At 39.8% G+C, this 23,268-nt stretch overlaps 1 protein-coding gene across 1 annotated transcript; it reads right to left on the bottom strand.

Moving 5' to 3' along the window:
• Positions 1 to 536: 536 nt before the first annotated feature.
• On the bottom strand, positions 537 to 21,898 carry VCPIP1 (valosin containing protein interacting protein 1). Its single transcript, XM_074987123.1, has 3 exons — positions 19,206 to 21,898; positions 11,678 to 11,764; positions 537 to 5,993 (listed from the first exon to the last, which is right to left on the bottom strand). The coding sequence occupies exons 1-3, from the start codon at positions 21,853 to 21,855 to the stop codon at positions 5,125 to 5,127; spliced, it is 3,606 nt and encodes a 1,201-aa protein (XP_074843224.1). The 5' UTR covers positions 21,856 to 21,898; the 3' UTR covers positions 537 to 5,124.
• Positions 21,899 to 23,268: the final 1,370 nt, after the last annotated feature.

Below are 23,268 nucleotides of genomic sequence, written 5' to 3'. Positions count from 1 at the left end.
TCCCAAGATGTATGTTTACTTTGAATATCCTACTTGGTCTCATGTTGATTTCATTACTTTCTTCTCCAAATGCCATCTTCTTATGTTCAAAACCCTTCAGAATTCAGCACTAGTGCACATTAACTCCTATCTTTAATGGGCCCTTGACAGCTTTCTAAGTGTAGCTGCATGAAGTATTTACTGAAGTATTCAAAACAGGTCAGAGGTTGAACTAAATGTTGAAATGTTTCACTTTCACTCTAAAGAAAAACAAGTCCTTAAACCAGAAGTGTCACTAAACAAACTAATACAGAACCACATGAGAAGTTATTTTCCCTTTATGTATTACTACTACTGGGTGCAAGTAGCACGTGACAAATTTAGGTGTACTAATAGTTAATGGCATTAAGAACCTCCCCCTTGACCCTGATTTTTTTTTTTTTTTTAAAAAGGTAAGCAATTTTAATTGAAAAGATTAACAAAATCTGAAGTGTAAAAGGCTAAGCAAAAAGTTGTACTTATAAAGTAGAAGCAGACATTTTAACTTATAGTTTTAATATAGCAATCAAAGAAAATTCCAAATACTGTACAGTGAAGTGTAGTATAGTACACTATATACTGTTATAATACACTATTGTTACATTACAGATAAAAACCAAATGTAATTAGTACAGGAATCACAAATAAAACAAACCAAAATGTTCTGGGTAACAGCCACTGCTGTGAAGATGGTACAATGTATGATGCTAATTTATTTTTAATTCAACAGGTAAAGCACTTACTGTTTAAAAAGATTTGTTTTCTAAATATATACACTATTAATGCTTATTTATACATATTTTTAAATAGCATTACCTCCAAATAGTGCACTCTTTTCAGTTTCTTGACAATAATCCTCATTAAAAATAAAATAAATCTGAAAATACCAATCATGTTTCAATCTTTTATTGCTCTACCACAGGTATAAGGGCTCAGAGGGAATTCTGCATTATACAGATTTTATGCAATATCTTAAAATTGAAAATACTTAATAACTGATATTCACAAGCAAAACAACATTAAACAAATCACCACTGGTGCTCTTAGCAGGAGGCTCAACTTCATGTTAATATTGTACTACAAATGTATGTAGACTCCATAATTTAAAAAACTTGTCAGATGCCAAACAAATGTACAAACAATGGCATTTTCCTCAATCATTCACATTTTGTTCAGTTTTGTTAGAGCATAATGCTGAAACTCCTGCACTTCTAAATATCAAAATTCGAATTGTGATATCCAACATTCCAGTGTTTTCCAATGAAAAGGCAGAATTAGGGAGCTAGTTTTTAGGGGTATCCTCTTTAAGCATATTTCGAAGATTTTAAATTAAAACACTTTGGTTTTAAAAATATGCCCTTTGTTTGGAGTTAGCACATACCGCTGAGCCGATGTACTTTTGTGAACTTTGCCAGAGTATTCTCTTGGAGGCTACAAAAACCTTGTTTAGACACTAACACAGCCGTATAATCCTTACAAAGAGCTGTTTTATGTTCACATGTTCAATCTGTGGTTTTAAAAATTCCACTTAAGTATTAAACCACACAAAAATATGTAAAATAAAGGACTGCCTTTAATTTTAAATATGATCAGAATGCTTTAAATTCTGCTATATGTTTTACATCTGATAATATACTTTTTAAATTTGAAAGGGTCAAAAAAGTCTACTGTGTGAATGAGTCTTTGTGATTGCAAAGAGAAGTTGTCCCAAAGAATATATTATAGTCATTAATGCAGCATTTTAAGAAAGGTACATCAATCTGTATTCCACTCAAGCAACGAAATTCAAATATTAGCTCCCAGAGAAATATAAAGCAGCAGCAAGTACTTATTCATAGCCAACCATTATAACAATACTGTTAAAATCTTGCCTCTGGTTGTAAAGCTAACTGCATGCTGTACTCCACTGGTTTCCAATAATGCATACTGATATTGATTCCGAAGCATTTGTCCAATAATCTGGATTCCAATTCCTAGGTTAGTAAGTCTTTGTGGTGGGCCATGGCATAGTGAAAGAGCCTGCTTCCCTCTCATTCAAATTACATATATTAACCATCAACAGAGCTTGGGATACTCCAAAAGTTAGCCTCATTTGCTGAGCACACCAAGTACAAGTCAGCAGATTCTGGCTGGGATAATAACTGGTACAGTTGCCCCAAAGTGTGACTCACTGAATTTTACACTAATGACTCTGTAGCAAGTAGTAGTGGACCTGATAATAAACTATACTGACTGATCTTTGCATGTTTTGAGAGAAGCCTTGTTCACACAGCTTTATTAACCACTATTATGTCACTAAAGTTCTCCCCAAGCCAGCATTTTCCTGACTCTCTTGGGGAAGAGATGACAAGCACACAAATGGTAGAAAGACAGATGTGTGTGTGTATACATATATCAAACTATATTTCCTTATATTAGGTCTACTAGAGTTCAAATGCTACATTCACCCAAACTGACAAGTATTAATGCTCTTTAATTTCTTTCATACAGATATACACCTTCCCAGGGCACAGATGAAAGCGAAGTTTACTTTTTAGTAAGATGGCCTTCCAACATAAGCAAACGCTGATAATTAAATGCATCAGAAAGTTAACAGAAATAAAGAAAACTACAAAGAAATATGCACATTTACTGCAAGCTTCTATGAAGCTAGGAGTGCTCACATCTGAGAGACATGATTTGTGATGGGCCCCAGACAAGAATCTGCATCTATTTAATTTCTCTTCATATAGGAAGGGGGAGTGGAAAGATTTAACAGAATAAACCAAACAAAACCAAAGTCAAAACTGCACTGAAGCTTCTTCTTCAAGCAATAAGATGTGCATGCATACACACATTATCTATGCCGTCCCCCCTGAAGATGCAAGAGGTAGCTGACAGATCATGCCTTTCTTAGTTCTATTCAGAGGGATGGTCTGTAATAAACTTTAAAATGCTTTGGAAATACCTGACTGTCCCAACACCCATCATATATTTTACTTATGGGGTAGGTTTCGCTCTCCTTTTCACTGAAGAGATCTTAGTGTGTGTTTAAGAAAGTCCCGTGTCAGCTTGACTCACTAAAAATCAGAGCCACCCAGGTACCTCCTCTCAGCCCCCACTCATTTATAGTGATTTCTGGGAACACTATATCGTTGTTAGTCCCTTATTCTAACACCTCCCACCATGTGGAAGCTTGTGCTGTCTGTCTCCACATTCCATTTCTATCTCTAGCCTCCAAATAGCGAGGCTGCAGCAATGGACACTAATGCCAAGTCTGAGGTTATGGCAAGCTTCCAGTTGCTTCTTGTGCACCCTATTTCTCACTGAATAAGCACTGTCAGTTAATCAATGCACCAGAGAGACCAATTTTGGTGCCAAGTTTACATCATGTATTGCAATGCTCAACCGAATGATTAAGTTATCAAAAGGGTATCTTTTAAGTTAATATTCATTCATGAAAAGGTGATTTTCATGTTTTACATGCAAATAGTGCACTACCTTATTAAATATTTATTCCCTGTATGAAAATAAAGCCAATATGTGATGTTTTAATTACTAATAATTTAACTAAATTGGGACTGTATTTTAAGTGACTAACTTCAGGTACTTTTTCCATCAAAATATGTCCTCTCAATTAGGGACGTTTATCGTAACAGTGCTTAGAATTGGCTTTTGTTGATGTGACTATAAATGTAAAAAGTGAGGAGATATTTTTTCTGAATACAAACTGTTTATAATAAAAACAATATCTGTGGAACTAGTAAAAACCCATGTGTACACGCAGTGACTTCACGTTATAAATGTTCTAAATTCCTTTGAAGCTGTATTAACATCATTTGCCTAATCCATTTTAGCTTACATCAGAGGAAGCAGCAATAATGCACTTAAAATATGAATATACAAATAGAAGGCAAAGTGAGATATCAAAGATAAACATTCCATCTCTATGGAGTATGCACTGGGACTGCTCCTTAAGAACTATCACTGTAGACCTGATGAATGTGGTACTTACATGGATACCAGCTTTATCATGAACTGATGCAGGGAAATCTGCATACAAACTGAAGCGAAGCCTATAGAAACAGTAGTCTTTATGGGCATTTAAACAGAACACATTTCCTGTTTCCTTGAAGTTTAAAAAATGAGCTTTGTGAAGCTCACCTATCACTGTAGAACATTTTATATCAATGCAATTCATTCAAGAACTATTTCTTTCTAGCGAATTCTGTTATTTCCTCATGCGCTGAAAATATTAGTCATTACTAACTATAGCCACCATTTACCAGTGCTAATGATCAAAATCATTACTGATTTGCTATTGAGCTGTTGTAACTTTTTACAACACTTGCTAACCCCTCTCTCCTCCACCCCACAATCAAAATATTGCATGGCAAAAAAGTGCATGCTATCACTTAACAGAGCAGTGAAATGACTCTGTTGGCTCAGACAGCCATGCTTAACTGCATCACATTCGCTTTGTCTTCATCTTACACTAACTAGCCTTTTTTTCCTAATCTTGCTCAAGCTGACAATATGCAGATCTTTGAGCATTTAATTACAATTATTCATATTCCTAGGTTCTGACAAGCACATACAGGAACATAGGTGCAAGTGTTTAAATCTGAGGGAATGCCAGCATCATGTAATTAAAGTGTTGTATATATTGTTTTATGAAGTTGAACATACAATTTAATTTCAGTTGTTCTTCTGAAATTAATGTAAATGTCTGTTTACACTATAATTTTGAGTGAGCACAGACTTCAGGGATAACACAATGACTTTACCAATTTTGTATTTTTACTAGCACTAAGAATCTCACATGGGTTTAAATTTTAAGACTTTCATGAAACTAAAATTACAAAGAACTTTCAACAACCCACATCTACAGCAGATATTCATCTCAGTGCATTTTCTAACAGCTAATTTGCACTTAACTGAGAGCCAGCCTGGGCAGCAGCATGGAATATTAAAAGCTATTGCCAGCCACACACTTGCTATCATGCACTGGATAAGAAGATATAATCTTTGAAACATACAAGATTTAATGACTAATCATTTTATGTGGCCCAGCCAATAAACATTACATTTGAACAGCAATCTCTATCCTTATCAGCTTTCAACCAATCAAGAGTGATCCATTGGCTCAGTTGTATTAGCAATCCCTGCATCTTGACTATCCATCTCCTCAGCCTCCTCAACAGAATTTCCTTTGTGTGCTTTAGGTCTTGCATGGAATGTTGCACCCATTGAATTTATCACATTGCCAGCAGTTGTTTCTGTATTTGAATTTTCAGTACCACCTGTTACAGAAAAAGATTCAGGCAAATTAGCCTGAATGCTCCCAGTTTTGGGTGATAAACTCACTGCTTCTACTTTCCTTTGCGACAAATCGATTGATGCTGACTGCTCTGCATTCTGATCCCGCAGATGTCTGTCCATTGATGCCTGAATAGAAGAAACCATTTCCTGTAACTTTTTTCGCTGAGCCTCAACCAAGGTAGGGTCAAGCTGTCTGCTGTCTCTCATTGTCACTACTCCAGGAGCCATGCGGATAAGCTCACTGTTACCAGGAGCAGCTGTGTATATAGAAGGCTCTATTTTAGTGGGACTGAAGTCTGTTTCTGTGCTATGCTTTCTTAAAAGTGGTGTTTCCCTGGCTTTTTGATCAAGTTGTTGACTACTAGATGCAGTTCCTAGTGAATGACCCTTTCCCTGAAATGCAGTTACATTATGCAGTTGCTCAGACTTCTTTTTTACTACTCCACCACTACCTAATTTCAGAAGTCCATGTGAAGGGCTCGCTTCCCTGCTTCTTGAAGTAGCCTCTGCTCGTACTTGACTTAATGCCTCTTTAACCAAGTCTTCAACATCAGGACCAATAGGAAAGTGCCCAGCAGCTTCCACACACAGCTCTAATCTATCTTCTGCGGCATTGTACACAAAGCTTTTACCAGGCAGGTAAGGAAAAGTACAGTGCTTGCCATCGGCCAGACCTATGGAAAAGATGGGGAAAAATCAACAGTGTTAAGAGCATTTTTCCTATAAAAAAAAACTTCAATTATGCAGTCAAATTCAAAATATTAGTTACCGCATCAGAAAGTAATAAAGTGATTATAGTAGACCTATTCAAGTGTGATCAGAAGACTTGATGTACAGTGACTCCTACATTTCAAGTAAGCATTCTGTGCTGATCTACAGCAAACACACACAGATGAACCGCTGTAGGTTGGAACAAAGAATACATGACAAAGTATACAACTCCTTGCTTACTCCGCAGAGGGGTGGGGTATGAAGCTGAAAGCTGCAAAATATGCTTAGCCAAGACAACTAATAGGCTGCAAACGGCTGGTTTTATGGCAGGGACTCTCTCTTCAGAAGGAACTTCATTTCAGATAATTTTGCTTTTGAACAGCCATTCTAAGTTTCAAGAAGCTGGCTCTGATTCAGTGGAAGAGTACACACTACTAAACAATTAGACTTCAAGTCTGAATGCCAAGGCTGGGTAATGCTTTTTTAGGTATCACGCTGAGTGTCTGCAGAATGTCCTCACTAAGGAGCCTAGCTAGTAATTTAAGAGCAGTAGGGATAGTTTTCAAAAGCACCTAGATGAGGATTTTGAATTTCAATTAAAGTCAGTATGGCATAGCTTCCTACATGCTTACATCACTTTTGAAAATGTGACTTAGGGGGTCTTTTAGTACCCTCATTCTCAAACTGTAAATTTTTTGGAGCATGGATTTTCTATCTTTACATATCACATGACATTCAAAAAAAAAAAAAAAGATTTGTATTAGCTGGAACATTGTTGACCAAAACACAAGGACAAAAAAGGGAAATAAAGTGAGTAGCCTCAAGTATCAGAAGACCATCATCATAGGGCAAGGACAAAACTTACACTAGATCACAGTATACAATCTAGTTGTCTCTAAGTTTTTCTAATGCCTTGTGTGTAGATGCAGCACAGCTTAGGTTAAAGCAGCTAGTTTCAAACAAGCATTTACAGGATGCTAGTACTACTCTTGTTTAAATTAACACTAAATAAGCACTAAGGCAGAGTTGAGTTTAGGATAGTCTAAATTTTCAAACAATGAGTTCTGACATAAAAGTGGATTTTTGCAAGAATAAATGAAAGGGTCACAAACTAACTTTAAAAATAGATATTTTAATATACTTTTTTAAAAGACACTGCTTGTACTTCACTGTGTATTAATACTGTACATAATGATATTGCTACCCTTACTTCTGAGCTGCTGCTGGCAATGGTGTTGCCTTTAGAGCTGGACTGACTAGAGAGCTGGCTAGGTGGCATGGTATGCAGTACTGTCACCTTCCCCTCTGCACTGTTACTGGCAGGCACATTAACTTGCTGTTATTATGTATAGGTTTGGTTAGTAAGTATTTTGGGGCCAAAATACTTGTGTTTCTACTTTAGCTATTTACTAGATCAGCATTTGCCATCAGTGTTTACAAATGGGTTTTAGTCCAAAAAAGGTTGAGAACCACTGGTGGAAAACACACAAGCGTTCAGTATAGAATTGCAAAATCCCACAAGAACATGACACTTCTCAATGAGCACTACAAGAGGCAGCAATTTGAAATAACAAAATTAACATTAAACTGAGGCCAGATGGAGGTAAAATGTCAAAAATTTTAGTCAAATATTTCCAGTTAGAGAGACCCGGAGTAGACATGCGCAGCTTACATTTTTGTATGTCTACACTTCAGTTTGACACCTGCAGCTGGCCTGTGCCAGCTGACTAAAGCTCATGGGGCTTTGGCTAAGGAGCTGTTTTAATTACAGTATACCTATTCCAGGATGGGTGGTTGCCCTAGCTCTGGGACTCTCACACCTTGTAGGGTCCTGGAGCTCATACTCCAGCCTGAGTGGGAACATCTATCTTGCAATAAAATAACCTCTTAACTCTAATCAGCAGGCACAGACCAGATACAGATTTTTAACTGCACTGTAGACACACTCTCAGTCACTAGAAGTAGGACAGGGAGTGTGTATTACCAGGAAGATTTCTGCATTAGTGTGCCTAGAGGGATTTTAGTAAGATATATACCTGACAGCATTTAATTCTTAAAAAATATGGATTTTAATACTTATCTTCTTTTCAGAAAGAGAAATATCTGAGTCACAGAATTATGTCTCAGTCCACTACATGAAGTGAGCCTAGAAGTCGTGCAGCTTCTTTTTGTTTGTTTTTAAAGAAACGTGACTTGTGTTAAAAACTATGTTTGGTGATCTACCACTCTATTGCCCATTTGATTCTGTGAGGTTTCTGCCAGGCATGGTTCAAGCAAGGTTGGAACATGACTCAGTCATTTTGATTGAGTTCACAAGTTGCTCACAACCCAATATTTCAGAGGATTTCAGTTGTCATCATAGAACAGACTTGAACGAGCTCTTACGGGATACATGCAGCGCTGGAGTATGAGCAGTAAGACAACATTTTAGTGCTGTTTGTTGACCTATGGCCTAGGGATCATCTGCCAATGAAGATTTTACAGCACTGCCTGAGCCAGTTCTTTTCACTGCAACTCTTATAATAGACCTACGCATTTTTCCAATATCAGAAAAGCAGCAAGAATGGGTACATTTGTGGCATTTTCTTTATATTCCTGCAATGCAGGAAAAAAGCAGGAACTATTCAAGGATAGAAAAATACAGAAAAGCCAAAATTTCTTTGTTTCAAATAGAAAGAAGTCAAGCAATCATTTTGGGGAATCAACCAAAAAAAGGCAATTAAATAATTTGAAATATGTTAAATTCATAGTTTAACAGTGAGCACTGAAAAGACAATGACAAGTATAAATAGCTGATCACTTATTACAAATCAAGTTAGTCAACGTAAGGGCCTATTTGGCTGAAAACAGCTTCCATGGCTACTGATCCACAGAGAGTTGCAAAGAGACGACAGGCCAAATTTGGTCTTCAGAAGAGTTACATGGACACAGCTTCCATGATGCCAATGGGAGATACATGTCTTCACCCAAAAGCAGAATTTAGCCTCAAACTGCTATCCTCCTTAGTGATCTCTAAGTACTTCAAGAATTACACATCTCTGTCTTTCTTATAGGGCAGTCAGATTTAACACACCTGGAGGTGTGTATACACACCCACACACACACACGTGTGCACACCAGTAGCGTCAAGTTCTTGAAATTAAAATAAGAGTCCTCTAACAAACACGCTCACAATATTTCCCAAATCCCTCAACATAAATGGGTTTCTCCCTAACACATGGAAAATCACTCATCTGGAGTGTACATGAACCCAAGACATTATTTCTCATTTCTCAATGGAAGGATTTTTTCAGATGTAAGCCTGATGAAATAATATGGAGCTGTGAGGTGCGAAAAACAGCTTATATACTTGAGGTCTAACTTCACAGGTTCTACAACATACAGCTAGTTTTAAGAAAGCTTCCATAAAAGCCTATTTCCTTTGACGTTTGAAAGGCCTGGACAGGGTCTAGGAGGTTAACATCTATACTCTACTATAAAACTAGATTAACTATTATAAAAGTTGATTTAATATACAGTGAAAAGAGAATTGATGTGATACAGCTATTGCAACCCAGAATCAAGAGTTTAACTGAATTGGCAAAACAGGATCTAGAAATAAATCAAGAGGTGAGAAAGCAGTAGAGCAAGTGCCAATCTAGGTGATACCACAAGAATTTAGCTGCACTATGAATGCCAAGACTTGGTAAGAAAAGCCTAATATTTCAGAGAGGGAACTTAAAGAGAATCAAGTACTACTAACAGCGTAACTTCTAACAAGGAAACATTATTTCCCATATAGATAACTCTTTTCTCAGATTCTAAAATTAGCTTCTGTAGAGAATAACCAAGACTGTTCTATCTGCTTGCTTTGGTCTTTTGCATTTGTCAAATTACTGGCATATTCTAATTCTGAAAGAACATCCGTTCCAAATATGGAAAGTAACAATACCACCTGTAAAGACCAGAACTCTCAAAATGTCTACATATTTAAAAAAAAAAAAATCATTATTTCCTCAGTCTACAGATTCATGCCACACAAAACTATGGCACTTTGAGGACCTTTTAAGGTCCCTTCCAGTTCTAGTATTCTGTGATTCTATGACAAACTCAATTCTCTTAATGTATTCAGCAGAAAAAGAGTAGCCAATATACAGAAGCTATTTTCCTTATTTATACTGCTCAGAAAAATTAATTGGAGATACACAGCCGTACAGAGACAATTTTAGAAGTCAAACTTTAATTCTGGGTAACTTCTCTTCATGCCTGGAAACAGCTGCCAACAATATTTTACGCAACTGCCAGGTTTACTGCTACTATGAAGCATCCCAATTTAATATTTTAAAACTTTAAAACTTAAAAAGTATCTAGTCATGCAGATTGTATTTAAGTTCCAACATTGTGCCCATCACTTTGGCATTTGAGCACTGTACTTCTATTAGTAAGAATGCAAGGAAATTACACAAAAGGTCAAGAACTGTTGGGATTTGACTCTTCAACTGATGGTTTCTTGTGCAACCTAAGCAACCGCATAAAATGCAGTTGCAGACTCCAAAGTGCTTATATTCTGGTAAATCAGTTCTTTAAGGCGGACACAATGGAGGCGCATTTGGCTTCAGATTCTTTGTGCAATGGAGCCAGCAATGATGTAGTTTACTACAATTCTGATTATCTGGAGAGAAAGGGCCAGTGAACAAATGCAACAAAACTGAAAGCAGCATTCGTCCATTACACAAGTTCTAATTCCTGCCTCTCAGACATTCAGTTCAGAGAGCCAGTGATTTCTTCTGTAATCTAAGAAAGGGAGCAAAACGGTTTTTCATTCCATGGGGTGGTTTTTTGTTTGTTTGTTTTTTTAACTCAACACAACTGCTTACATGTTTCCCTTGTAAGAATTGAAGAATCTTGCCAAATGTCATTTTTAAAGAGGCAGTTTCTTGCAGACATTCAAAAGGTTCCTCTGCAAAAGGTTAATTTCTATGACTGAAAAAGATTCGCTAAATAAACATGCTTCAGTTGGCTACAAAGAATGGGAACCAGCTTGTAAACACACAGACAAATGTTGGCAACCCTTTTGTGATCACCACACACGTTGAGAACCCCTATTCTAAAAAGTTACAGAACAGGATTTCAGGAAATAGAATACAAGCAAACATAAAAACCAGACAGTTAACTGTAGTTCCTGTCTTAAAGTGAGTGTAAGAAAATTAATGAACACCTGGTATATTTTAACACTCTTTCAAAATAGAGCAAAAGAAGAGACTACAATCAGTATCAAGCCATGCAAGGTCCTATCCTGTGGATTTCCATGGTTCTGCAGCCACATATGTATATTTTTGGCATGTGAATTCTTACAGATTTTAATAATTTTAACCTCAATATGTCTTCACAAAAACCATGCTTACTTCATTTCTCCCGTTCTGGTTCTTTACTAATTTTTTCCATGTCATTTCTTCTAAGAAACAAGGAAGCATCAGAAGTTGGTATGGCATTGTTAAACTGAAAGAAAGCATTATAGCAGTACAACCTAAGACCCTGGCTATATTAAAAAAAACTGGAATGTTTGAAGTGCAAATACCTCAGACCCAATTTTCTCATTCTTAAAGATTTGAAAAGATACACTCCAAGATTTCAACATCTGTAACCTCAAAGCTAAAAACAAACATACCTGTAGTTTTCTTCATTATGCTGTAGAACACCCCACCCTGCTGAAACAAGTGAGGAAGCCCCTTTGCATATGACCAAACATCTTCTCCTGTAAAACAAAAAGCAAGCAGCCATATTTAATGATACAGGGTAAATTTTTCGAGAATCACTGCTTAATTTGTGACAGGACTTACTAATACTGAGCTGCAGCACCTCTAGGCTTTACAATTCATAGCCCCAGCACCTCTGGGCTTGCTGCATCAGTTTTACAACTCATCCAAAGGATGCCACCCTTAACAGTGCAGCACCTTTTATTACTGTAGAGCACTGTACAGTAGACCCCCAATATACACGATTTCAATTTACACATTACTTGCATTAACGGAAGTCAAAATTGTGAGTGACAGGGAGCTGGGAACCGGGCAGCCACCTGGCTCCTGGCTCCCTGCCACTTCAGGAGCTAGGAAACCAACCAGAGCTGCTGCACTGGTCAGTTTCCTGGCTCCCGCAAGCAAAGGGGAGACAGGCTGCTGCCTGATTCCCCACTCCCCACCATTTCGGGAGCCAGGAAACTGACCAGTGCAGGAAACAGACCAACTGGCCAGTTTCCTGGCTCCTTCAAGCAGAGGGGAGACAGGAGCCTGGTTCCCATCTCCTCCCGACTTGCGCGAAATTTGTGTTATGCATGGTTGCCCAGGAACACAACCTATGCGTAACTTAGGGTCTACTGTACCCCTTATTTTGGGCTATCATGGCCACAGAGCAAAGTGGTGATTTTATAAGTCTATTCCCTAATTTACATCAGCATAACTCAGCTTTCCAAGAGAACCCCATTCTGTTCTTTTTCTCTCAAAAAACAGAAGTGCCAGTGAGTTCAATGGGGTTACTCCAAAATTAAGTGCACTCTAAGCACAGTCAGTCTTAGCATTTTTGGTAACTTCAATCATGATTTCAATCGCCTTAATTTAAATCAATCCATTCTGACCCCATGTGTACCACCTGTCTATCGACTCTACCCCATCTCCCTTACTTTCAAGGACTTTGGTTTGGGAGAGAAGTCACCCTGGGCAAGGGAAGGTATTCTTATGCTAGAACTTGTTAATGGCTGTTATGAACTAGGTCTGATCTACAGACCATTAGAGTGGGGGGCTGAAGCTGATTTTTCAGTGTCCCTCCCCCTTTTGGTTTTTCTGATTTTCACAAAAAACGACTGGGGTCTGACAATTGATGCCTAGAATGTTCTCTGAAATTCTGAATTGATCAGATGTACTGTTCAGAAGTTATGTTAGAAATACCATCAAGAAAACCTTCTCTCTCTCGGACAACACATAACACACTATTGCTTCTGTTCCTGTATTTTCCTCCTCTAGTGTTTTCAAAAACACTTTCAATCACTTCCATCAGAGAAGCTGGCACTAACCTTTCAGAAGCAATTATAACATTTCACAGTTTCTGCAATGCAAACTCCACAAATCTGTAATGCTTAAATGCTAACACAGTATAGACTGATCTAGGTGGGCCTTGAATTATCTGAAATATTAACAGCTCGTACAAAAAAGATCTCAGATTTACTCTTCTCAGTTTTGCCATAATCATGAAATATGAAACTAAACTCAAAAGGGGTAGGAAGCGTTTTTCTAGTCTGTTTATACACCACCTAGCATAGTTGGAGGTGGGGTGTCCTAGTCTATGAATGAAACTTCTAGGTGCTCTTATATAAAATAAATTATTCATCTAAAGACAACAATCCAATATAATAAGTCTGTAGAATGTATATGAACTAAAACGGACTGATCAACTATTTTTGGCATATATCCATGAGCTTTTATGATGGTATGAAATCAAACTGTTTAACACCTCAACGAATTCCATTGCCCTTCTTAAACAAGTTCACTAAAAGAAGTTTATCTTCCCCATTCTGCAGTCAAAGGCTAAACAATGTTTTTGTTCAAACTTTCCAATATTCATTCTCTGGCTGAGACCAAAACTGGCAAATTTCAGCATAGCCAGTGAAAGTTACATGCAATGCATACATACCCTTACAATGAAAATATTTATGCAACTTTAAAGTATACGTCTTGCTATATTCCCTCTATAAAAGCTTCCCTTACCAAAAAATAAAAAAGGAAAAGGAATTTTGAGAATGGCTGGTAGTTGATGAGATTTCCAAATCAAGAAGACCGTTTCTTGATTCTTCTGAAGAAGTGGATCTGTCCCACAAAAGCTCATCACATAATAAATCATTTTGTTAGTCTTTAAAAGGCTACACAAGTGAAGCAGTGATGGAAACTATCAGTGGGCCCAAATTTTCTTAGGCTTTTTATTTTGTTTTCCATTCTTAAACAACATAGGCCCATCTTACAGAGAGCAGATCACCTCTTTAAGTGCACCCCAAATCTTGGAAAGGTTAAAAAAATACAGACAATGTTCTTCCTTTATAGATACTCTTTCCTTTAAGTTGGTATTTTTAAAGGAAAATAAGGGAATCAGGAACCCAAATCCAACTGAAAGGACATGAATTTATTTCACGTAGATGCCTTTGAAACTCCCCAAGCATTAAGCTACAGAATAGTGTTTTACCTAATGCACCATTAAAAAGAAAAGCAAAATTAAGTTCAGATAAGGGTTCCTCATTTTATAAAAAGTATATTATAACAAACATTTAAGTTTTTCCTTACCTGTGTTTCTAAAACTACCATTATTAAAAGAGAAAACTAACGTTTTCAAGAACAACAAGAAGTCTTGCGGCACCTTATAGACCAACAGATATTTTGGAGCATAAGCTTTCGTGGGCAAAGACTCGCTTACTGTTCACCCTCATGATATGCTGTATTTACTTTCTGCATATTAATTATCTTGGTGAGTAAAGTCTTCCAACAGTTTCACTTTGTTTCTCATCAGTTTTGCTTACCGAATGTTACACTCTACAGCATTCTTGATGATTTCACATCTCTGCCAGGAAATAAAACTTCTGTTTCCATTTAATTAAGATGCGGTTCTAACAATTCTGCTAATGTTAAATTCAACATTCGTATTTCTCTAAAAGACTTAGACGGTGTATGAAGAGAGTCTAATTACAAGGGGGTATGAATGCCTCCAAATCATAGCATCTTTTGTGCATTTGACATGTGAAGTTATTAATTACAGCAAGGCAGAAATTCAAAAATTAAGATCAGCATCAATTAACCAAAGGATCAATGTTACTGATCATGGAGAAAATGCTACTATGTCTTCTGCAATTTAAAATGACTAACATTTTTGCACTGCTCATTGTGTATTGTATTTATTTTTTTAAAAAATTGAATTCTGCCAAACATAATTCTGACAGATAAGTATCTGTAGCTGCCCCCAGGTCAGAGGACTTGGGCTTGCCAGCATCAGGCTAAGAGGCTATTTAATTGTGGTGTAGACATACCAGCCCAGCCTGGAGCCCAGGCTCTAGGACCCTTTGAAGAAGAGGGACACTGAGCCCAGACATCAACACCACAAGCCCCATGAGGCCAAGTCAGCTGACACAGACCAATCACAAATGTTCAGTTGCAGAGTAGACATATCTTTTAGAGTGCTCCAGGTCTATTCCACTGCTCAGAGCTTTCCCAAGGAGCACTAAACTGAAGCTTCAAAGTTACCCCCCAAAGGCTCTGAGTAACAAAGAAACTGAACTCATAAAATATAATTTTGACCCTGCTGCACCTTGGGAATGCTTTGACCAACAGCAAGGCAGGCACTACAGCTCTGCAAGGCTTCAGGCAGTACTGCATCATTTTACGTCTGCATCTGTTCATATTTGGAGAGTTCTCTTTGCACAGTCTCTTAAGAACTAGAAACTTCTTAATCTAAAAGCTTTAATTTTGCAGAATTAAATGGCATTCATCCAGGAGAAATTCATGTTTAGCCCAAGCAAGCAGATTTTTGAAGCACTGCAGAAGAGCTGTTTAAAAGCACGTTTATGTAACGTTAATTAGGACTATATATCAGGAAAGAACAAGGATGGAGAAGAGAGTACACACCATGTTAGTGTTAGCCTTTGGAAGAAACCTGTGAAAGGATTGTGATGTTTTACTGAAGAGATCTCAGACAGAAGAGGAAGAAAATACACAATCACATCTGCACATAGAGTATTTTAGCAGTACCGTAATGCTTTTCACAATTCAGGTATTGGGCTACGTCTACACTACACAGGCAAGTTTACTGCAGATTCACAATTCTAGCTACAGCAATTACGCAGCTAGAATTGATATATCTCCAATCAACTTACCTAGCCAGCCTCAATGAAGAAGATCGACGGGAGTTTCTCCCACCAACCTCCCTCAGTGGATTTCTTAAGAGCATACCTGTGCACTTTAACTTCAGATATGGCTGCAAGAAGGGCAGGTAGCATATGCATCGGCTTTCTTTCAACAGAATAAAACAGTGTAATCTATGTTTATTTTAAATATATATTTCCATGGTCAGTTCAGACACTAGGAGGAGAGAACACTAAACAAAATCAGCTGCCTGAGCTTTCAGTTTTGGCCTGTCTACACAAAGAAGTAGTCCTGTCTTCACTAACATCAGCCTTGAAATTAGGTTAGTTAAACTAGTGCAAACTTCTATACTGAGGCTCTGAGCAGTTTAAACCTGGTTGTAGACTGTCTTGTGCTGGTAAGTTAGCATTGGATAAACTGATCTAAACAGGTTTAAAGCAGGATTGTGAGAGTCCACAAAGGGTTTTGCAGTAGTTTAACTAAACTGTTGTATTTTTTCCCCCCTAAAACACACACACACACACACACACACACACACACACACACACACACACACACACACACACACACACACACACACACACCCCCAGCAGTTACATTGAGACTCTGGTTAGAGTAAGTCTTTTTGGAACAGAAAGTAGCTCCAGGGGAGGAGTGGCATCCACATTTTAAGCAAGGCAAATACTGTGGAAAAAGCCAGAGCCACATTTTCACAGATCTATATGAAGTGTACATTAAAAGTTTAAAAACAAAATATAAAAGTTGTTCATTTTAAAGCTCTGTAAAAAAAATTCAAATTTATATGAACACAGCATAAATGAACGCTCTGTAGATAGCGTGTCAAGATTTTTAATTAAATTGTTGATCTGGAAATACTTGCACTGGGAAGAGAGCTTTTAGTCACACAAATAGGTTGAACTGGTGCTCCTTCCACAAAAAACCCTGGACAAGATTTCCAGCATCCACAATGACCAGCAACAGATTTTCAAAAACCAACTTTCCTTGGAAGCATGAAAACGTGAAACTGAAGTTTCTCTCTACCTCTTCTAATCCAAGTTTATAAAGTTTTATTGGCAATAGCAAATACTATGTAATATGAGGCACATAGGCTATTCAGACATCAAGACTGTAGCTAGGTGACAACTGAAAAATCATTCATATTGCAGCACACAGCATGATGGCTGAAAGCATATCTGAAATGCTCAGTCTCTTGCCATCATAAGAATATTACAATCTTTTCCTATGAGAAATTAAAATAAATTTTCATAAAGTTGCTTTAAATCTTAGTTTTCTGATGAATTAATGAAATACAGTAGCAAGCAACCAGTTGTCAGTACAAATTCTGTCTAGAAGTCATTAAAGTAAGATTTTCATCAGAAGAGTGGCTATGTAAAAACAGCATTTTACTCAATGGTTCTGTTCTGTATAATCTGTTATCACTGTTTGCTTTTCAGAAAAAGCAAGTGTATTACTATTTATTCTGTTAACCTAGAAAAGTTAATACGGCCATAAGAATGAGCTAGATTCTTTTCTGTTTGTACATCAAAAAATTGTTAAGCAAGCTGCAAATGCAGAATCTTGACCTACTGATGTGAGAGTCAAAGAATAACTTGATTCTCAGATCCCCGAGAGAGTAGTAGTGTTTACGATTTTATTATTTTTTACTTATAAACAAAGCAAGTTTGATACAGAAGTCTTTGGAAAACAATGAAAATGCACACTGGCACTATATATCTCTATTCACACTCTATTTTCAAGAATATTTCCTGTTACACTTTCCAAGAGTGTATTTTAGGGCTCCATTTTAAAAGGAAAGAATTTTTTAACTACACTATTCCAAAATGGGCCCATGAGGCTGTAGAACACAGGCTGAGCCAATATCTTGTCTGAGTTCAAAATGCTGTCAGACAGGAGATCTGGGTGTAGACAGACTCATAAGAAATCAAAATTGTAAAGCACGAGTTGCCACCACACTCTCATTATAAATCACTTTGTTTTTAAATATCATGGTTTACTTTGTTTTAGCCTAACTCATTCAAGAAGAAAGAGCGCCCATTCTAACAAAATACTCTAAATATTACTATTCTGTGTGCTTGTCCGGCTAATGTACTACAGTGAATGTAATTCCTGCAATAAATGAGTCAAAAGAATTGTTGCCGTTTCAGTTAAGCACACTGGTGCATTAGTGAGACAGAAACAGAGCAGAGACAACTTGAAAGAGGAGACAGAACAGAGGAGGAAAACAAACAAACAAACAAACAGAAAAGGGGAAAAATAAAAGCCACCAGTACTAGAAACAGTCTCTTGTCAAATCACCAGAAGAGTAAGTTTAGGAAGTGAAAGATGCACTGAAAAAGGGTCTGGATCATCTGAGCCAAGGGGAAAAAAAAATGAAAATAAGACGACAAGAGAAAGGAAACTGAAAATAGTCCCTTCTTCTGGCATTATGACCTTAAAGTCACATTTTTCAACTGTTTCCAAGCAAAGCTTCTGTAGCTTAGCAGCTGAGTTGGAACTCAAATATATGCAGCTTCTGCCTTCAGTGACTACTGCTGCTCCGCTGCTTACATTAAGCCAATTACAATACCCAACTCCCACTCTTAACCATGGCTGGGTCTACACTTGCCATAGAAGATCCAATGCTTCGGTTTGATCTTCTTGGGGGGGGGGGGGGGGCAGTGTTTTGCAGACATTCTGAGGTCAATGTCAACTCTGGAACTCTTTGCAAGCCACAAGGATTAAGGAATGTTGACAGGAGGAGTGCTCCCATCAGCATTCTGCAGCAGGGATAGAGATGAATATCAATGGCTACAAATTTGATTTTTGGTGTGCAATCAGCGTACCTAAAATTGCGTGGCAGCTGTCGATATTCATGGTAAGTGTAAACCCAGCCCTTGTCTCTACATATAATGTTGCATCAACTTCAAAGGTGCATTGTTGCATTAACTTCACTGACCAGTGCAACCTTTGGTGTGGCAAGCTGTAAGCCTTTATCTCTGTACAAAATTAAGGAGTTTAGGTAGCATACAAACTCCAATTAAACAAAAGTAGCCTAATAATTTTCTCCTCATCCACTTAACCTGTATCCATCCCTGTGTCCTCTGAAGTCTGGGCAGGGGTGGGTAGAGTAACTTATCTATATACAAAATCTTACCTTCAGAAGAGACTTGGGGGGGGGCGGGGAAATGAGCTCAGAGAGGGCTGCTCAAAGACAGTAGGAAGTATTTTCTGTATTATGTTAAAACAGTTAGCTACAAATACTCCACAAGCCAAATCAAGTACAAATTAAAAAGTCAGTCTTACCCATTAATGTTGCTAGAAGACACAAGGAGTACATTTCTTTATCAACCTGCTCTTGAAATTCCTTGGAAGATATTTTACTGGTTACCGCAACATCTTCATGTTTCACAGCATGGGTTGAGTGTGCTGAAGCAGGCTGACTGCTTTCTTCCTTCCCTTTGAAGATCTCTATAGTTATTTTATCACCATGCTGCAAGGGAACTGGCTCATTTTCCATTCCTTCCTTGGGAGGCAGAAGCTCTTTGGGAGGAAAGCCATAGCGAATACATTGCAAGTATGGAGGAATATTAAATTCTCTGGCTATACTTTCCTGTAATTCTACAAATGTGGTTGTGGACTTCAATGTAAGCATAGACTGTCGCCCATCATTTGTTGTTATTCGGATCTTCTTTTCTTTTGTAGAAGTTGGAGAATAAGGGGTCTTTGTAGGTGTAGCAGGAGCAGATGATGGCCCATCACGAACAGCACCAGGGGATGTAGTCCTAGGTTGCCCTTTTTGTTCTTGTTTTAATTTTTCAGTTTTCCGTTTCTGCATTACAGAAGCCTGGTCTGCAATATTCTGCTGAATAGTTCTTTCAGTTTTACTCATATTTAACTCTTCCTTGTGCAAAGTTTTCATTTTCTGTCCAGTAAGAATAATTTTGGTTGGAAGTTGAGAGTCTACATCTTGTCCTTGAGGCACATCATCAGCTCTTTGTGCATGAGCACCGTCGATATTTACAGGAGTATAGTCATCAGGATTCTTTTTGGCAGTTTGATGTAATATTGTATTGACAACTTTTTGAACAAGAATCTCACTACCAAATTCACCAGGAAAATGTTTGGTAACAAGTTTCATTGCAACATCATACACATTACTGTTAAGAGTAGTATCACTTTCGTACTGGAACCAATATACGGTCTCTCTCACCACTCTCCCACCCCATTCTAAAGTAATGGGAAAGGCTTCAGGGAGATTGTCGTATTCTTTACCATCCCAGTAGTGCTTGAATCCACAGCCACATTTACCACCAGTGGATCTAGTATTAGTTCTGTCCCCGTCCAGATACACAACCGATCCATCTCCTCTCACACGACGTACCAAAGTACCATGACACCAGTTACAAGCAGTCAAAGTACTCAGACTGTAGTCTGGCACCAAGACATCCTTCACAGAATTGTAAGAGCACACCAAACTGTTCAGAGGGAAGCTGTAATTTTTGTCAGGCCTCAGCTGGCCATGAGTACTTTTGGCCAGGTTATACAGTTTCCCTCCTGGAGCCAGCCACTCTGGAGGAACATGAAGCTCTGAAAGGGCACCACAGATTAGACACTTGTGAAGGCGGTTGTCCATCACTGCTTTCTTGGCAGCTGCAGTAACATCTTCAGGTTGAACTCCTATTACACCAGTCCTTCTGTAGAAATACTGATGTACATCAGCTACTAAACTAGGATGAATCCCATGTTTATCCATGAAAACTTCCTCCATTGCAGCAACCAGTCTTTGTAAGTATTTGTCTTGCAAACTTCTATCTCCTCCAATCACACAACCATCCTCCTCGAGTTTGATATACTTTTTAATGAGATCCTGAGGAACTCCCCAAGCTTTAGGAAGCAATTTTATAGGCAGTTTAGGTAAAGCAGCACCTTTTATTCCAACCAGAGGAATATAATGATTACGTCCAGAGCTACTCCATGCAATACAGATAGGTTTGTTCAACATGCCATCCTTCCCCATGCATTTCTCTACTGGTATCAGCCCAGGTAGAAAAGTGGCTGAGTAATCTCCAGAACTACGCATTCCACTCAAGGAATCCAGCAAGATGATGGGCCGGTGAAGCACATTGGCCAAACCAAAGATGTGAATGTTTCGCAGGCCCAACGGCACACCTTCTGGAGGAACAAACAAAGGGTCACACTCATTGATTATGTCCTCCCACTCTACCGCATCAATGAAGTCATGGAAGAGAGCCTTGTAGCGGCTCAGGTTCTCCCTGAAGTGCTTCTTCAGGTTCTCCCGGAGCGCATGCCAGAACAGCTCCCTGCCCACTAGTGCCCGTGAGACAGCATGCACCAGACAGTGACCGTCACCATCCACGTGCACAGGGATCAGGCACTCCTGGCTATTGTTGGCTTTCTTGATATCCTCCAGGGTGTCATGCAAGTACAGGAGGCTGCCAGAGCGGTCCTTGCCATATCCCATGGTGTCGACATGCTCAGGCTCAATGAGGAAGGCACGGTCACCCAGAAGAGCACAATCAAAGACATCTCCCTGGTTCATCTCGGAGAGAAGCTTGGCCTTGCCCGTTTGCTTGTCCATGCCATAGCGGGCCAGGATGGGGGAGAGCAGCTTGCAGTGATAGTTGGAGAGGCCCATAACTTTGACCAGCTCCGTGTTCTTCCGGGGGGGGCCCCCGCCGCTCACCCCCAGCAGCGCGTTCCGCAGCAGGTTGTGCAGCACCAGGTCCGGGTCCGTCACCTCCTCCACGCCCAGCAGCTGCCGCTGCTCGTGGCGCTGCCCGCAGTCCGTGCACTCGATGCTGCCGCTGCTCAGCGGCCCGTGGGCCGGGAAGAACAGGCGCGCCTGGCAGCTGGGGTCCGGGCAGGTCCCCGAGAAGATGCGCCGGTCCCGCTTCTTCGCGACAGGCTGTTGCGGAGGTGGCGGTTGGGACATCGCTCCGCCGTGGCCAGTCTCCCCCCCGGCTCCTCGCCCTTCACAGGCGCATCCCCTCGCCCCCGAGTAACGGCCGGATTCCACCCCTTCCCCCAACCGCGGCGCACCAACCCCCCCACGGAACGCGGAAGCGACCGGCACCACCGCTCACTGCTTCTTCACTGCCCCAGCCGTTGCCCGCAATGCAACGGCCTTCCACGCAGACAGCGCAGGCGCGATGCTGCTCAGCCACCGGGAATTGTAGTCTTCTCCACATGCGGAGCCCGTCTGCTGGGAATGAGAGATTGACCATTCAGGAACTACCAGTACCATCATGCACTGCGCCGGAAGGGGGACGGGAAAGGGGAAGGCAGGCGAGATTGATGCCCAATGGTTTCTGGGAAATGCAGTCTTTTTTCCTGGTCACTGGGTCGGCCAGGGAAGAAGTTAGCGGAAGGGGACATCGTTCCTAGAATGCTTTGCGGCAGCCAGTTTGCTTCCTGTTTTCCTTGGGTGGGGGAAGGGCAGCTGCTGCCCTTAAGGTGGTCCATGCCCAGTGTGACTCAGAGCTCGTGCTCGGCTAGCCCGGGGAGTGGAAGAGGTGTTCTAGTAAGCAGCGCCTTATCGCCGACAGCTGGGAGCGACTGGCTCCGGCTCGGGTCCATGAGCCTCAGCTAACTGGGCCATGGGGAGCTGAAGAAGGCTCGTTAAGGGCCTGATGCAATAATCACACATGAGGAACCGTGAAGAAGACCCCAAGAAGGAGCTGCACGTTGAAGAAGCTGGTCTGAACCCTCAGTTCTTATCCTGCTGCCACGCCACTGCCTGCCCTGGGGTCTGCGTTGAGGCACAAGGCAAAGAGGGGGACAGGGTGGACAAAAGAGACAAGGTGCTAGACAGACATGGCCAAGAATTTGCCAGCATCTCCGGCTCTGGACAGGGCATCCCACAGACAGCAGCTGAACTGGTTTGGCAGGAGATGAGAGTCACTGCAGGTTTAGACCTAGGCAGGGGTGAAAGTAACTTGAAGTGTCATACAGGAACTAGTGCATTGCAGCCTGGGGTCCCTGACCTTGTCTTTCAATAGGGCCCTGCTGGCTTTTGCCCCAGTTCAGCCAGCTATTGCTGGAGCTGCACACCTGCTTACTTTCACTTCTGGACCTATGGCAAGAGTTTTGTGGATGCTAGTATAAGCTACAATCAGTTTTTTTTTAAAGGGTAAATGTGGCTTGACAGGTAGGACTTATATTGAGGGGTAGGGGGAATGGCTGTACTCTGCCTCCTCCCCCAACAAAAGTTGTTCAAGTCGCCAGATTGTGCAGAGATTCAAAATACAATTGTACGTGTTTTATGAGAGGCACTGGGCTCCCCTTCAGGCATATTCAACCCTTACCCAGTATCACGTTAGGCCCCTTGGGCTTGGCTCCTTGTTCA

Source organism: Carettochelys insculpta, chromosome 2 (genome assembly GCF_033958435.1).
Source record: "Carettochelys insculpta isolate YL-2023 chromosome 2, ASM3395843v1, whole genome shotgun sequence".
NCBI lineage: Eukaryota > Metazoa > Chordata > Testudines > Carettochelyidae > Carettochelys > Carettochelys insculpta.
The sequence above is the reverse complement of the archived record's forward strand: the minus strand, read 5'-3'. Positions and strand labels throughout refer to the sequence as shown.